At 37.5% G+C, this 16,765-nt stretch overlaps 1 protein-coding gene across 10 annotated transcripts in view; it reads right to left on the bottom strand.

The window, feature by feature from the left end:
* ARHGAP24 (Rho GTPase activating protein 24) overlaps positions 1-16,765 on the bottom strand; it is a 726,334-nt gene that overhangs the window by 19,631 nt on the left and 689,938 nt on the right. For all 10 annotated transcript variants that reach the window (XM_055312959.1, XM_055312961.1, XM_055312960.1 and 7 more), the window contains 2 exons: positions 9,035-9,167; positions 5,727-5,800 (listed from right to left, as the gene is read on the bottom strand). In XM_055312959.1, coding sequence (XP_055168934.1) covers positions 5,727-5,800; positions 9,035-9,167 — 207 coding nt within the window. The remainder of the gene's footprint in view (positions 1-5,726; positions 5,801-9,034; positions 9,168-16,765) is intronic.

Genomic DNA, 16,765 nt, shown 5'->3' on the forward strand with positions numbered 1-16,765 from the left:
CTCTCTGCCACAGAGTTACAGAATTTGGATTTCAATACTATGTCAGAAACTCAATTCAGAAGTACAGTTATAAAGCTACTGGTGGCTCTGGAAAAATGCATAAAGGACTCTAGAGACTTTGTTACTGCAGAATTAAGATCTAATCAGGCTGAAATTAAAAATAGATTAAATGAAATGCAATCCAAACTGGATGTTCTAATGGCTAGGGCTAATGAGGTGGAAGAGAGAGTGAGTGACATAGAAGACAAGTTATGGTAAGGAAGTAAGCTGATGAAAAAATAGAAAAACAATTAAGAGTCCATGAGGAAAGTCTTAGAGAAATAAATGATAGCCTGAGAAGGAAGAATATAATCTAATTGGGATTCCAGAAGAGGCTGAGAGAGAGGACCACAAAATATATTTGAAAAAATCAGCTGAGACCTTCCCAAATCTGGGGAAGGAAACAGGTATTCAGATCCAGGAGATAGAGAGGACACCCCAAAAAATCAATGAAAACTGTTCAACGCCTCGACATTTCATAGTGAAACTTGCAAATTCCAAAGATAAAGAGAAAATTCTCAAAGCAGCACAAGACAAGAGATTCTTAACTTATATGGGGAGAAATATCAGATTAACAGTAGACCTCTTCACAAAGGCCTGGCAGGCCGGAAAGGGGGGGCATAGCATAGTCAGGGTCCTAAATGAGAAGAACATGCAGCCAAGAGTACTTTACCCAGCAAGGCTCTCATTCAGAATAGAAGGAGAGATAAAGGGCTTCCAGGATAGGCAGAAACTGAAAGAATATGTGACCACCAAACTGGCCCAGCAAGAAATATTAAGGGGGACGCTGTAAAAGAAAGAGGGAGCCCAAAGAAATAATCCACAAAACAGGGACTGAATAGGTAATATGAGGACACTAAATTCATATCTTTCAATAGTTACTTTGAATGTGAGTGGGCTAAATGGTCCCATCAAAAGACACAGGATATTGGACTGAATAAAAAAGCAAGACTCATCTATTTGCTGTCTATAAGAGACTTATGATAGACCTAAGGACACCGTCAGCCTGAAAATGAAGGGGTGGAGAACCATTTACCATTCAAATGGTTCTCAAAAGAAAGCTGGGGTAGGAATCCTCATATCAGATAAATTAAAGTTTATCCCAAAGACTGTAGTAAGAGATGAAGAGGGACACTATACCTTAAGGGGTCTATCCAACAAGAAGACCTAACAATCATGAATATTTATGCCCCTAATGTGGGAGTGATCAAGTATATCAATTAATTAATAACTAGAGTAAAGAGATACTTAGGTAATAATACACTAAGAGTAGGAGACTTCAACACAGCACATTCAGCAAATGACAAATATTCTCATCACAACATCATCAAAGAAACAAGAACCTTAAATGATACACTGGACCAGATGGATTTCACAGATATATACAGAACTTTCCATCCGAATGCAACAGAATACACATTCTTCTCAAGTGCAAATGGAACTTTCTCCAGATTGGACCACATACTGGGTCACAAATCAGGTTTCAACTGATTCCCCTGCATAGTTTCAGATCACAATGCTTTGAAACTAGAACTCAATCAAGAAGAAATTTGGAAGAAACTCAAACACATGGAGGTTAAAGAGCATCCTACTTAAAGATGAAAGGGTCAACAAGGAAATTAGAGAAGAATTAAAAAGATTCATAGAAACTAATGAAAATGAAGATACAATTGTTCAAAATCTTTGGGATACAGCAAAAGCAGTCCTAAGAGGGAAATACATCGCAATACAAGCATCCCTCAAAAAATTGGAAAAAAACTCAAATACACAAGCTAACCTTGCACCTAAAGGAATTGGAGAAAGAACAGCAAGTAAAGCCTACACCAAGCAGAAGAGAGATAATAATGATTTGAGCAGAACTCAATGAAATAGAGACCAGAACTGTAGAACAGTTCAACAAAACCAGGAGCTCGTTCTCTGAAAGAATTAATAAGATAGATAAACCCCTAGCCAGCCTTATTAAAAATAAAAAAAGACTCAATAAAATTACGAATGAAAGAGGAGAGATTACAACCAATACCAAGGAAATACAAATGATTTTTAAAACGTATTATGAGCAGCTATATGCCAAAAAAATCAGGCAATCTAGAAGAAATGGATGCATTTCTGGAAACCCACAAATTGTCAAAACTGGAACAGAAAAAAATAGAAAACCTGAACAGGCCAATAACCAGGGAAGAAAGTGAAGCAGTTATCAAAAACCTCCCAAGATGCAAAAGTCCAGGGCCAGATGGCTTCCCAGGGGAATTCTACCAAACGTTTAAAGAAGAAATAATACCTATTTGGGACACATCGGTGGCTAAGCAGTTTGACACCTGCCTTCAGCCCAGGGGTGTGGTCCTGGAGTCACAGGATTGAGTGCCATATTGGGGTCCCAGTGTGGATCCTGCTTCTCCCTCTGCCTGTGTCTCTGCCTGTGTCTCTCTGGGTCTCTCATGAATAAATAAATAAAATCTTTTTTTTTAAATAATGCCTATTCTACTAAAGCTGTTTTGAAGGATAGACACAGAGGGAATACTTCCAAACTCATTTTATGAGGCCAGCATTACCTTGATCCTAAAACCAGACAAAGACACCACCAAAAAAGAGAATTACAGACCAATATTCTTAATAAACATGGATGCAAAAATTCCCACCAAGATACTAGCCAATAGGATCCAACAATACATTAAGAGGATTATTCACCATGACCAAGTGGGATTTATCCCCGGGATGCAAGGGTGGTTCAACACTGGTAAAATAGTCAATGTGATACATCACATCAACAAGAGAAAAAACAAGAATTATATGATCCTCTCAATAGATGCAGAGAAAGCATTTGACAAAATACAGCATTCATTCCTGATTAAAACTCTTCATAGTGTAGGGATAGAGGGCACATTCCTCAATATCTCAAAAGTCATTTATGAAAAGCCCACACCGAATATCATTCTCTCTCTCTTTTTTTTAAGATTTTATTTATTTATTCATAAACACAGAGAGAGAGAGAGAGAGAGAGAGAGAGAGAGAGAGGCAGAGACACAGACAGAAGGAGGAGCAGGCTCCATGCAGGGAGCCCGATGTGGGACTCGATCCTGGGTCTCCAGGATCACACCCCAAGCTTCAGGCAGCGCCAAACTGCTGCACCACCGGGGCTGCCCCGAATATCATTCTCAATGGAGAAAAATTGAAAGCCTTTTCCCTAAGATCAGGAACACGACAGGTATATCCACTCTCACCACTGTTATTCAGCATAGTACTAGAAGTCCTAGCCTCAGCAATCAGGCAACAAAAAGCAATAAAAGGCATTCAATATGGCAAAAAAGCCAAACCCCCACTCTTTGTAGAGGACATGATATTGTATGTAGAAAACCCAAAAGACTCCACCCCAAGATTGCTAGATCTCATACAGCAATTCAGCAAGGTGGCAGGATACAAAATCAACACACGAAATCAGTGGCATTTCTATACACTAACAGTGATACAGAAGAAGGAGAAATTAAGGAATCAATCCCATTTACAATTGCACCCAAAAGCGTAAGATACCTAGGAATAAACCTAACCAAAGAGGTAAAGTATCTATACCCTAAAAACTACAGAACACTAATGAAAGAAATTGAGGAAGACACAGAGAGATGGAAAACTTTCCATGCTCGTGGATTGGAATGAAAGAATCAATATTATGAAAATGTCTATGCTACCCAGAGCAATGTACATATTCAATTCAAGCCCTATCAAAATACCATGGACTTTCTTCATAGAGTTGGAACAAATCATCTTAAGATTTTTATGGAATCAGAACAGACCCCGAATAGCTAGAGGAACACTAAAAAGAAAACCAATGCTGGGGGCATCAAAATGCTGGATTTCAAGCTGTATTACAAAGCTGTGATCATCAAGATAGTATGATACTGCACAAAAAAACAGACACATAGCTCAATGGAACAGAATAGAGGACCCAGAAATGGGCCCTCAACTCTATGGTCAACTCATCTTCTACAAAGCAGGAAAGACTATCCACTGGAAAAAGGACAGTTTATTCAATAAATGGTGCTGGGGAAATTGAGACAGCCACGTGCAGAAGAATGAAACTAGACCATTCTCTTAACACCATATACAAAGATCAACTCAAAATGATTGAAAGATCTAAATGTGAGGCAAGAATCCATCAAAATCCTAGAGGAGAACACAGGCAACACCCTTTTTGAACTTGGCCACAGCAACTTTTTGCAAGATACATCTATAAAAAAAAAGATACATCTATGAAGGAAAGGGAAACAAAAGCAAAAATGAATTATTGGGACTTCATCAAGATAAGAAGCTTCTGCACAGCAAAAGAAACAGTCAACAAAACTAAAAGACAACCTACAGAATGGGAGAAGATATTTGCAAATGACTTATCAGATAAAGGGCTAGTATCCAAGATCTATAAAGAACTTATCAAACACAACACCCAAGAAACAAAATATCCAATCATGAAATGGGCAGAAGACATGAACAGAAATTTCACCAAAGAAGACATACACATGGCCAACAAGCACATGAAAAAATGCTCTGCATCACTTGTCATCAGGGAAATTCAAATCAAAACCACAATGAGATACCACCTCACACCAGTGAGAATGGCAAAAATGAACAAGACAGGAAACAACAAATATTGGAGAGGATGTGGAGAAACCCCTTTCTCCCTCTTGCACTGTTAGTGGGAATGCAAACTGGTGCAGACACTCTGGAAAACAGTGTGGAGTTTCCTCAAAAATTTAAAAGTAGAGCTACCCTATGACCCAGCAATTGCATTACTGGGTATTTACCCCAAAGATACAGATGCAGTGAAATGCCAGGACACCTGCACCCCAATGTTGATAGCAGAAATGTCTATAATAGTCAAGCTGTGGAAGGAGCTATGATGTCCTTCAACAGATGAATGGATAAAGAAGATGTGGTCTATGTATACAATGGAATATTACTCAGCCATTAGAAAGGACGAATACCCACTATTTGCTTCGACGTGGATGGAACTGGAGGGTATTATGCTGAGTGAAGCAGTCAATCAGAGAAAGACAATCATATGGTTTCACTTGTATGTGGAATATAAGAAATAGTGAAAAGGATATAATGGAAAGGAGAGGGGAACTGAGTGGGAAAAATTAGAGAGGGAGACAAAGCATGAGAGATTCCTAATTGTGGGAAACAAAGGGTTGCTTGCAGAAGGGGAGATGGGTGGGGGATGGGGTAACTGGGTGATGGGCACTGAGGAGGGCACTTGATGGCATGAGCACTGGGTTATACTATATGTTGGTAAATTGAACTTAAATAAAAACAAACGTAAAAAATAAAATAAAAATCAGCACATTTTATATAAAAAAGGAAAAAAAACTAGACTCTCATACAGGTCTTTTTCATGCCAAGGTAAATGCTCCTTCTCTAAACAAAGATACATGGCACATGTACAAACAACTTTGATGGAAGTTCAAAGCTACGTATCTTTAATATGTAGAAGTAAGAAAGACTCAGAAGAAACAAATTACAAAATCAAGCAATTTTAGTGTTCAAAGAAACCTTTCAGATCATCTTGTCAAATCCTTTAATTTTACAGAGGTCAAAACTAGAACTCAGAGCAGTTCAGTGACTTTATTCATTGTCAAAAGTTAGTATCAGGCTAAATATAATCTTGTTCTATTTAGTTTTGTCTTTAGGGCAATTCTTACCTGCAAATATACTTTAGGAGGTTGTAATTGACCACTGGCAAACTCTTCACCTGCTTTGCTAATTCCTTAACACCCTGAGTAAAAAGAAATAGAGAACAAATGTTATCTAAGTGTTGGCCTTGGAATTAAAGCAAATAAAAAATTGGTATACAGGTTTTTTTTCATTAGTTTCACATAACATCAGTGAAGAATCCTGTCCTGAAACCTTGCCACTATTACAGAGGGCATTTCACAAATATTTTCAAAGATTTTAAAAAGTATTTCAAATATTTCCATAAGTACTATTTGTGGAAAAACAGATGTAAGGGAAGCCTTTTTAACATTTTTAGTGCTTGCTAACAGTTGATGAAAAGGGAGGATAGCCTCATTTATAATAAGGTTATTTGGGGGAAAAAAAGTAGCCTTAATGTAGTGAAGGTCTTTTCCGTTTCTGGCATGCTCAAAACAGACAAACACATGTCTACTGACAAACAGGTCTCTCAAGATGGGCCATGTCTAGGATACACTGGGTGGGATGGAGAATGAAAAGCCTGCTCTTCATGGACATTTTGCAAAGGGATTAATTGCTTGGGTTCTTCTCCTTGTAGACCTTCTAAAATGTAAATGGTCCCAGAAAAACTAATAGATAATGTAATCAAATTTGATTTGTTCTTCTTTCTGAAAAAGGCCAGATGGTAAATATTGCAAGCTTTCTGAGACATATGGTCTCTGTCTCAACTACTCAACTCTCCTGTTGTGGTACAAAAGCAGCCACAGACAATATTACATAACAAAGTAAAACTTCATTTTAAAAATAGGCAGCAATTTCAACAAGAGTGCCAAGAAAATCCAGTGGAGGAAACAATAGTCTTTCCAACAAATGGTTCTGAGACAACTGGATAACCATATGCCACAGGATGAAGTTGGACCTTTCCTCATATCATAAACCAAAATTAACTCAAAATGTATCTTAAAACTTAAATGTAAGAGCTAAAGTCACAAAAGTCTTAAAAGAAAATATGGGAATAAATCCTGGTAAACTTGGTTAAAGACTTCTTAGATATGACATTAAGAACATGAGTGACAAAAGAAAAATAGGTAAATTGGATTCTCTGCAATTAAAAACTTTTGTGTTTTAAAGGACACCATCCAAAAAGTGAAGAGACTTGGAGCACCTGGGTGGTTCAGTTGTTGAGTGTCTGATTCTTGATTTTGGCTCAAGTCATGGTCTCAGAGTCATGGGATCGAGTCCAGCATTCGGTTTTGCACTCAGTAAGGAGTCTGCTAAAAATTCTCTTTCCCCTTCTCTCTGCCCCTCCCCCACATGGGCACATGTGAGCAAGCTCTCTCTCACTATGAGCCAGTAAGTACATGGAAAAATGCTTAACATCATTAACCATCAGGTACATGTAACTCATACTCAATGAGATTTCACCTCACATATATTAGGATGCCTGAGGTAAAAAAACAGAGATAAAAAGTGTTGGCAAAAATGTGCAGAAGTTGGAATCTGCGCACATGGCTGGTGAGAATTTAAAATGACAGAACCTCTTTAGAAAACACAGAGTTACATATGGCTCAGCAATTCTGCCTCCTAGGCATATACTCAGGAGAAATGCAGATATATGTCCATGCCAAACTTTGCACATGGATATTCACAGCAGCATTAGTAATAATAGCCAAACAATGGAAACAAGGCACAGGTGCTACAACTGATAAATGGATGGATGGATGGATGGATAAATAAATAAATAAATAGCATGAAATACTGGTATATGTGGAATAGTGTGAATAAACCTAAAAAACAGTGAGAGAAGCCATCACAGAAGACAATGTAATGAATGATTCCATTTATATGAAACAGCCAAAATAGGCAAGTCTATAGATCCAGAAAATAGATTAGTAGCTGCCAAGAGCTGGGAAAGGGTAGGTGGGCCTGGGATATAAGTATGGGATTGGCTACAGGATGATGAAAATGTGCTGAATATTCTAAAATTAGATTTTGGTAGTGGTTGCACAAATCTTGAGAATACAGTTGACCCTTGAGCAATGTGGGGGCTCGGGATGCCAATCCCCCCCAACTTGAAAATCCATGAATAACTTTTGTCTCCCTCAAAACTTAGTTACTAATAGCCTATTGTTGACTGGAAACCTTACTGATAACATAAACAGTTGATTAACAAATATTTTGTGTGTTTAATGCATTCTTTGCTGTACTCTTACAAAAAGGTAAGCTAGAGAAAAGAAAATATTAAGAAAATCATAGACAATAGCCAAACTGTGGAAGGAGCCTTGGTGTTCATCGAAAGATGAATGGATAAAGAAGATGTGGTTTATGTATACAATGGAATATTACTCAGCCAGTAGAAATGACAAATACCCACCATTTGCTTCAACGTGGATGGAACTGGAGGGTATAATGCTGAGTGAAGTAAGTCAATCGGAGAAGGACAAACATTATATGTTCTCATTCATTTGGGGAATGTAAATAATAGTGAAAGGGAATATAAGGGAAGGGAGAAGAAGTGTGTGGGAAATATCAGAAAAGGAGACAGAACATAAAGACTCCTCTAACTCTGGGAAACGAACTAGGGGTGGTGGAAGGGGAGGAGGGCGGGGGGTGGGGGTGAATGGGTGACGGGCACTGAGGGGGGCACTTGATGGGATGAGCACTGGGTGTTATTCTGTATGTTGGCAAATTGAACACCAATAAAAAATAAATTTATTATAAAAAAATTTAAAAAATTTTAAAAAAGAAAGAAAATCATAGGGAAGAAAAAATACATTTATAGTACCATATTGCAAAAAATCTATGTGTAAGTGAATCCATGTAGTTCAAATCCATGTTGTTTACGGGTCAACTATATACTAGAATGCACTCAATGTATACTTTAAATAGGTGATTATATAGTATATGAATTATATCTCAATAAAGCTGTTTTTTTGGTAGATAAGATTTGGTAGGAGGTAATTTAGGTAATTTAGAGGGGAACACAATGAAAAAGAGAATATGAAATAAGGCATTCACTTTGCTCATGGAATGTTTGGCCTAATGCAGCACATAATCGTTTAGAGGAACAAAGTAGGCAAGGAGTGCTCATTTCATTTATTGACCTGTATTTTTCTTTTTGATTAGTAGGGGATCAAAAATGGGACCTGAGTTGTGTGTGTAATATCTAAGTGTGCATAATGTCAATAAATACAATAGTGGAAAACAATCCCAGAATGAGACAAAAGGAAATTTACAAGTTAAAAACTAAGAACAATGACAAAAAAAAAAACAAAAACAAATGAAGGCTTTCTTTTTAGAAATAGATGCATCCACTTACAGCTTCTTCTTCTTTGCTGAGCAGTTTGGCACAGGACAAAAAATCTTCATACTTTGCATAAGGAATGACCGGTTCTGGAAGTTCTCGGAGATAGAGTTTAAGAAGTGACGCCACTGTGTGTACATCTGTGTTGCTGTGGAGATAGAAGTGTGAAGATATTCTTCAGAGTAAATTTTATATTATCCTGTTTAGATTTTCATCGAAAACATGTTTAAGAGTCAGAATTCTATACGAACTGGCAATTAAATCAGTAAATTCAGCTTTTAAGAGGCACATACTTTCATTCTGCCTTTGAAATGTTACTACAGGTAGAGAAGAAAGGGATCTGGAAGGACTCTGGGAAGTTTCAGTTTGAAATATTCAGAAGCTCAAGCACTTTTCTTTTGTCTGTACTTGATGTTAGGCAAAAGTGGTAACTTTGGAGAACAATGCCAAGATACCAGACTTTAAATGAAATATAATACAAATTACAAAAAATACGGAATCCACCTATGCGTGCGTGCATGTATTCAATATCACAATCAACCAGTTCTGAATCCTAGCTTCATTTCTTATCCTTTAGAAGACATTGGTGATTGGTTACAGATATCAGAAACTTTGTACATGTTATAACTTTTTAAGCAGAACTGATTTTGAAGATGATTCTCAGCATGATTTCTCATCTAATATTCTAACATAGTTGGGAATCCTTAGAGTCTTCTAGAAAGAGAAGGAATGTACTACAAAAATAAACAATGAAAATACACCTGTCTTTTGTATAATGTGCAAAATTTATTTTTATTCCCTATTGACTACCAGAGTGACAGGATAATTTCTTCAAATATTAATTTACATTTTGTGCTCTCTATCTCTATGTTAATTCATGAAGATGGCTCACAGTAAAGACTACAAGAAGTGAATTTTGTTTGTTTGCTTATTTATTTATTTATTTATTATTTTGGGTGAGGAGGATAGAAGTGTGGCAAGGAGGAATTGGTGTGCTGGGAGTGAAAGGCCAATTGACCCTGAGAAGTGGAAGAGTGGTGGTGGACAAGGTCAGGGATACTGCAGGTATTGAGAATGAATATCCCACTGTGCTGCATATCTCCAGGAAGGTAGACCTTGAAAAATACAATATAGCTGAATTTTCTGCCTCAGTGAGTAGTCTCTTGCCCCAAGGGTGATATGCAAGCAGTGTTGACATCACAAATCTACACAGGCTGGGACAATGGGCATCTTAGTTCTCAATTTTGGACTTAGGTTGATTTCATCAGCTATTTCCCACATGCCTACACCATACTGAACTATAGAAAACACAGCGGCTAGGACCCCAAATGGTTAAAAAAGATTATTGCAGCTTGCTTGCAATTTATAATCTAGTGGGACAAGGAATATTAAGTAGATAATAACACACATATTGCAAAGTATGGTGAGTGGTAATAAGAAAAAGTGTTGGATGCTACCTAATAACAGGAGAGAACAATTAGGGGTTGGAGGGCTTCTCTTAGGAAATGATGCACAGGCCAAGGTCTGAAGAGGTGTAATAATTAACCGAGTGAGAGCAGAAGCACAAAAGAAGGCATTCCTGATTAAAGCAAGGCAGGTAAACAGAGCCCAAAGTGGGAGGGAACATCCTGTCCTTAAGGAGGCAACAAAAAGCTAACGAGAGCCAACTTCAGAGTGGGACTGGATGAGGTTTGCCTGTGGGCAGCATTCTCAAGAGCCTGGGACTCCACCCTCTTCCAATTAGGCAAAGCTGAGCTTTTTCATTTCCATGTCAGTCAGTCAGGGCAGATGTTTTGTCAAACATTCTACAGATGTTAAAATGAGGGAGGTGATCTAATAGGGCCTGTCTTAAATTAATTTTGTTCTTTCATAATTATATTTATTCTTTTTTTCTTACAATTCTGAATTGATAGGCAGTATAGAAGTCAACTCAGAGGCTAGTAAAGAGAATAAAAATCACATCTCCGGGACACCTCGAAAACTGTGCCTGAACTCATTAATTCCTCAAATTGCTTTCTTTCTTTCTTTTTTAAAGATTTTATTTATTTATTCATGAGAGACACAGAGAGAGAGGCAGAGAAACAGGCAGAGAGAGAAGCAGGCTGCATGCAGGGAGCCCGATGTGGGACTTGATCTTGGGACTCCAGGATCACATCCTGGGCTCAACCGTTGAGCCACCCAGACGTCCCCTCAAATTACTTTCTACAAAAAATTTTTAAACTGATAGGTCTATCATAGTGTCAATATGTAAGACTAGTTTTTGTTTTGTTTTGTGTTTTGGAAAAAAACACTGTATTTTATGCATATCAAAGCCCTTCTGTTTCCCTGGCTAAGTAGTGAAGCACCTGACCTTTGAAGGTACAATCATCAGCACTGACAAAACCACAACCCATAACTACGCTGGTTGTATTGTCTTCAAAGACAACGACCATTGTGTTAGAATTATAGTTAGGTATGGAGAATAATGTAAAAATAAAATATAAAATAAGTATAACTTCAAAACATGGAGTGTTGTCTACAATTTGTATGACCATATAGACAGAATATATAAACATATTTGTGAAATAAGTGTAATAAATAAATGGGGCAATAATGATAAATGAGAAATAAGAAATTCAATGAAAAATCTGTTCTAGTGTTTCAATGACTGAAATTCATCATATTGACTTCCCCCCACCACACTGTTTTTAAGGTAACTTGCTTGCTACACACATTATTTTGCTAACAAAGTTAAGGGGTAGTGCTGAGGACGTGTGAACACTAGATGGCACCATTGCAAAGTTAGAGTAGTCAGAGGGTTCCAACGCTGTGAAGGGTGAAAAGGCTGCAGACTCCATTTTTCATCCACCAGCAATTTTCTTAGCACCAGAGCTGCAGCAATGTTCCAAGAATAGAAATATCTGAGCTATGAATCAAGGTAAGAGACGTGGATGGTATGATGATTTTATTCCTTTCCTAAAGTGATACTTTACATTAGCTTTCTAGCATTATAGTACACACCCATACATGGTTAGTTATATAGAAACGATGAAGAAAAAAACAACCAAATACTTTTCTGTATTTTTTTTCCCAAATAACAAAGGCTACTAAGCTTTTACTTAGAGGCTAAAACTTAAAAAATATACTACTCTCTTTCTGAGGCTTTATTAAACTTAGGTTTTTTGGTAGAAATAGAAACACTTACATTTTCCTGGCATTCTCATTTTTGGCTCTGTCCTTTTCCACTGAATGGAAGAAAACAATTACTTCTGGGAAGACCCCAGCATGTGTGCCAGTTCTTATTCACCTTAAGGCACTCACAGTCCATCTGCCCTTCTTGCCAGAATGCCACCCTCTACAACGGGAAGTCTGGTGCTTGTCTGAAAAATCTCTTCGTATCCACTGTACAAAATGGGAGCCATCTGCATCACACTGTCCAGCCTATTTCTCACTGAAAACCCATGACTTTGACTAATTAATATTTGCTTACTATGGACAGCCAGATAAATACTAATATTGTATGGTAATTGCCCAATGCGCCTAGAGGAATGTGCCATCTTTGTCTCAGAGAAATATATTGTCAGTCTTTACCAAAGTGAAATGATAGGGTGCCTGGGTGGCTCAGTTAGTTGAGTGTCTGACTCTTGATCTCAGCTCTGGTCTTGATCTCAGGGTCATGAGTTCAAGCTCTGCATTGGGCTCCACATCGGGTATAGAGCCTACTTAAAAAAAAAAAAAGGTGAAATGACTGCATTGTGGCAAGTCAGTATACAATGGAGAATGAATGAATGAATGAATGAATGAATGAATGAATGAATAAAATAGCAGCAGCAGCACACCTATATGTATCTCACTCTCTTGTCAGGCCCTCACAACAGTCCAGTGAGCAGGTCCTCTTACTAACCCTATTTTGGGTACTTGAACAAGAAACCAACCACCCTGGTATGAAATTCTTTCTGGTTAATCACTAAGATATGAGTGGCTTTAAAGTCATGCTTTTTGGGTAGAAATTCAAGACTACTTGCAAATGTATAATCAATACACAAACCTCAGGTCTCTTTCACTCATCTGGTGGTAGAACCTGTTTTCAGAAATTAAGATAAATAATCATGCACATTCTAACCAGTGATGGCAAAGAGGGAGAGAGAGGCCCCGGGATCCTGAGTAAAGGAGCCAGCAGAGCAGGAGATGCTCTGTATCATGTGTCCGTTAATTGATCAGCAGATAGGTTTTGCTTTCTTCTTATATTGCAATTGGACTTTACTTCTGAGTCCTACTTCCGCATGTATAGTCTTTTTACCAAGCTGACAGGGAGGATTTCATGAGCCTTTCAATGATCGACCTAATTTTATAATCTCATGTGTGTGTCTTTGGTCATTCTGGAATCTTTCTATCAAAAACAGTTCTGGAATACTTATGATGGGCTTGGCTTCATGCCACATGCTGGGTGAAACAGAAATGAACAACATAGGTCTTTTTGTCCCCCTTGGTTTATCTCTAATCACCATCAATACTCTGCCATACCATACCAATACCTCATTTATTCTACTTCTTAACACTTCCTGTAAATTCTGCTATTAAGTCCCTGTCAGATGTGAGATCTTAAGAATGTGCTTTACAGTTCCTGGAAATTGCCTATCCTACTTATAAACTATGTATAATATAGGCCTCTCACTGATCTGAACAGGGATAAAGAAGTCGGACAACAATCCTTCCTTGTTCATCTGCTATCTCCACCCCCTCTTTCCCTGATAAACAGACTCTCATACATGGATCAGTGCAAATGCCTCAGTAATTACAAGTGTAATAATAACACAGAGGCAAAAACCTTGAAACTTTTAAACCTCAGAATTAGAAATGGGATTTTTTTTTTTGCTCTGGATGCTATGCACAGAACACAATATAATCTGCTGATTTCACTGAAGAGAATGAATTTCCAATGCACCCACACTGGAAATTATTAAGGATATTGTGAACTTATTTGCAACACACACGCACACACACACGCACACAAACACACAGAGTAAGATGACCTAAGCTTCATTTGAAATTAAGAGAAAAGTCATATCCATCAAACTCTAGGGAGAACATAGAGGAGACAGGATATTCAGCCACACTACCATGATGGAGACTACTGTCAAACTTTCTTAAATAACATGTTGTTCTTTACACCCAATTCAAAGGCACAGAAAAGAAAATCTGAAGGTAGTACATAGTTCCAAACTAAACTACATGTTTGCAAGAAAAGTCTGGTTCTGTTCAAACTTATTTTTGTTATGTATCTGTCAAAACTGGTACACTTTGAACTGCAACTTGAATCTGGTGCTGTGTTGTTATGTGTCACCACTGGATTATACACAACAAGAAGACAGTTTTACCTGTCTGGACTACACTGAATTAGTTCTTGTGCCAAATGAAGCTCTTAGTTTAAAGGTAAAGAAGGCAGACAACTGCATGATGATCTCTACTATAGCCTGAGTTGTGCCCCCTCTCTCATTCACATGTTGAAGCTCTAACCTCTGATGTGATGGTATTGGGAGATGGAACCTTTGGGAGAGATAATTGGGGTTAGAAGAGCTCATGAGGATAGGACCCTGGTTTGATGAGACTGGTGCCCTTATAAGAAAAGACACTAGAGGGCTTGCTCCCCAGCCCCTTGCTCCCTTGTATATGCAAGGAGAAAAGGCTGTGTGAGCACAGGGTGAGAAGCCAAAAAGAGAGCCCTTATCAGAACCTGACCAAGCTGGCACCCTGATCTCAGACATCCAGGCTCCAGAGCTGTGAAAAAATAAGTTTCTGTTGGTTAAACCACCCAGTCTGTGGTATTTTGTCATGGCAGCCTGAGGTGACTAATATAAACTCCCAAATCTGTATCTCATGAGCTTACCTATAAAACCATGAATTAGTATTGTTAAAGTACTAGGTAATGAAATGTTAGCAGAAACTTAGAAATGTGCTTCAGATAATGTGGATTTATGGAAATATTGTCAGATCAATGTGATAGAGAAAAAAGTGATCTTGGTTGCACACTAGAGTCTCATGAAAATTTTTTCAAAATGCCAATGATTGGGTCCTATATATTCTGATATCATTGGTAGGGGCAGTGAGATTTTTAAAAAGCTCTTCAGATGATTCTCATGGTTGAGAAACATAAGTACAAAACATGTAAGCTCAATTATCACTTTTCTATGATAACTACAAAGTATACCTCTTTACACCAGACCTTTCTTTTTTAAAGTTTATCTATCTATCTATCTATCTATCTATCTATCTATCTATCTATCTATCTATCTATTTATGAGAGACACAGAGAGACAGAGGCAGACACACACACACACACACACACACACACACAGAGGCAGAGACATAGGCAGAGAGAGAAGCAGGCTCCATGCAGGGAGCCCGATGTGGGACTCGATCCCAGCATTCCAGGATCATGCCCTGGGCCAAATGAAGGCAGGTGCTCAACCACTGAGCCACCCAGGCATCACTATACCACACCTTTCCATTGAATTTGTAGATGTTCTGTACATATTTTGAACTCCATGTAAACAAAGCTGGATAACAACAACAAAAAACCTTGCAATAAAATTATTCTTCCTTTGTCATTTTCTCAACCATGGATGGCATCACCATTCACACAAATAAACAAGAAACCCAAGAAGTCAGCTTAAGTTTTGCTTTTCCTGAGACCCTAAATCTTAACAGTGGTTAGTGATTCTCAGACTGAGCTGCACATTGGAATCCCCTGGAAAGTTTTTAAAAATATTCTTGACTAGATCCCATAAATTGTCATGGAAAACCTGCTCAAATGAAGTTCAAATCACTCACCTCCATTAATGTAATATAATGCTCACTGGTTTTTATGTTGCAAGTCTGTCTTCCTATACTCAGTTCCCTGAACATACACATATAAATGGTAATTGTTAGGAACAAATAAACATAAATGACAAGTAAATGCCTTGTCGTATAGCTTTTGAATATTAGATTTGAGTGAAAGGGCAAATGTATAAGCATATGTAGATAAATATACATCACAAAGAAACAATATACTTACTTTATAAAGTAGTCATTAGAGTTGTCATCCTTTAGTTAGTTTGAGCTAGAGAACATTGATTCACTTTATAAATAGCTAATATGTAGAAGTAAGTTAAAGTAAATCCCTACATTAAAGAAAGAAGATAAAATCTGACTTCCTCTGCTATAGTAACAAGATGAGTTTATTGGAGAGGAAAGGCTAGTGGGATTGAGGCGTTTATAAGGTTTGATGTAGAATAGTCACAAAAGTTTCCTTAAAGCAGTATTAGATCAATATAACTATTTTAACAGGTTACCTTGTACATTTATATGCATACACTTTCAAAACAATAACAAAAAACTATAACCTTAAATTTCAGGTAGCAGGTAAATTCTGGAGGTCCAATGTACAGCATATTGAATATAGTCAACAATGCTATTTTATAAACTTCCAAGCTGCTAAGAGCCTTGATGTTAAAGTTTCCACCACAAAAAAAGAAATTGTAATTATGTGACTTGATAGGGGTGTTAGCTAACACTATGGTGGTAATCATATTGCAATACATAAATGTATCAGACCAACACATCATATACCTTAAACTTATATGATGGTATATGTCAATTATATCTCAATAAAAATAAATAATTTTAAAAGTACCTAAGTGTCATTGTTTACTAAATTAATCAGGATGGCTATTAAAATGAATTAATATGTCCCTCCAACTCTGGTGATTTGGTACCTAAGTACCA

This window comes from Nyctereutes procyonoides, unplaced genomic scaffold, assembly GCF_905146905.1.
Source record: "Nyctereutes procyonoides isolate TBG_1078 unplaced genomic scaffold, NYPRO_anot_genome, whole genome shotgun sequence".
In the NCBI taxonomy this organism is placed as follows: domain Eukaryota; kingdom Metazoa; phylum Chordata; class Mammalia; order Carnivora; family Canidae; genus Nyctereutes; species Nyctereutes procyonoides.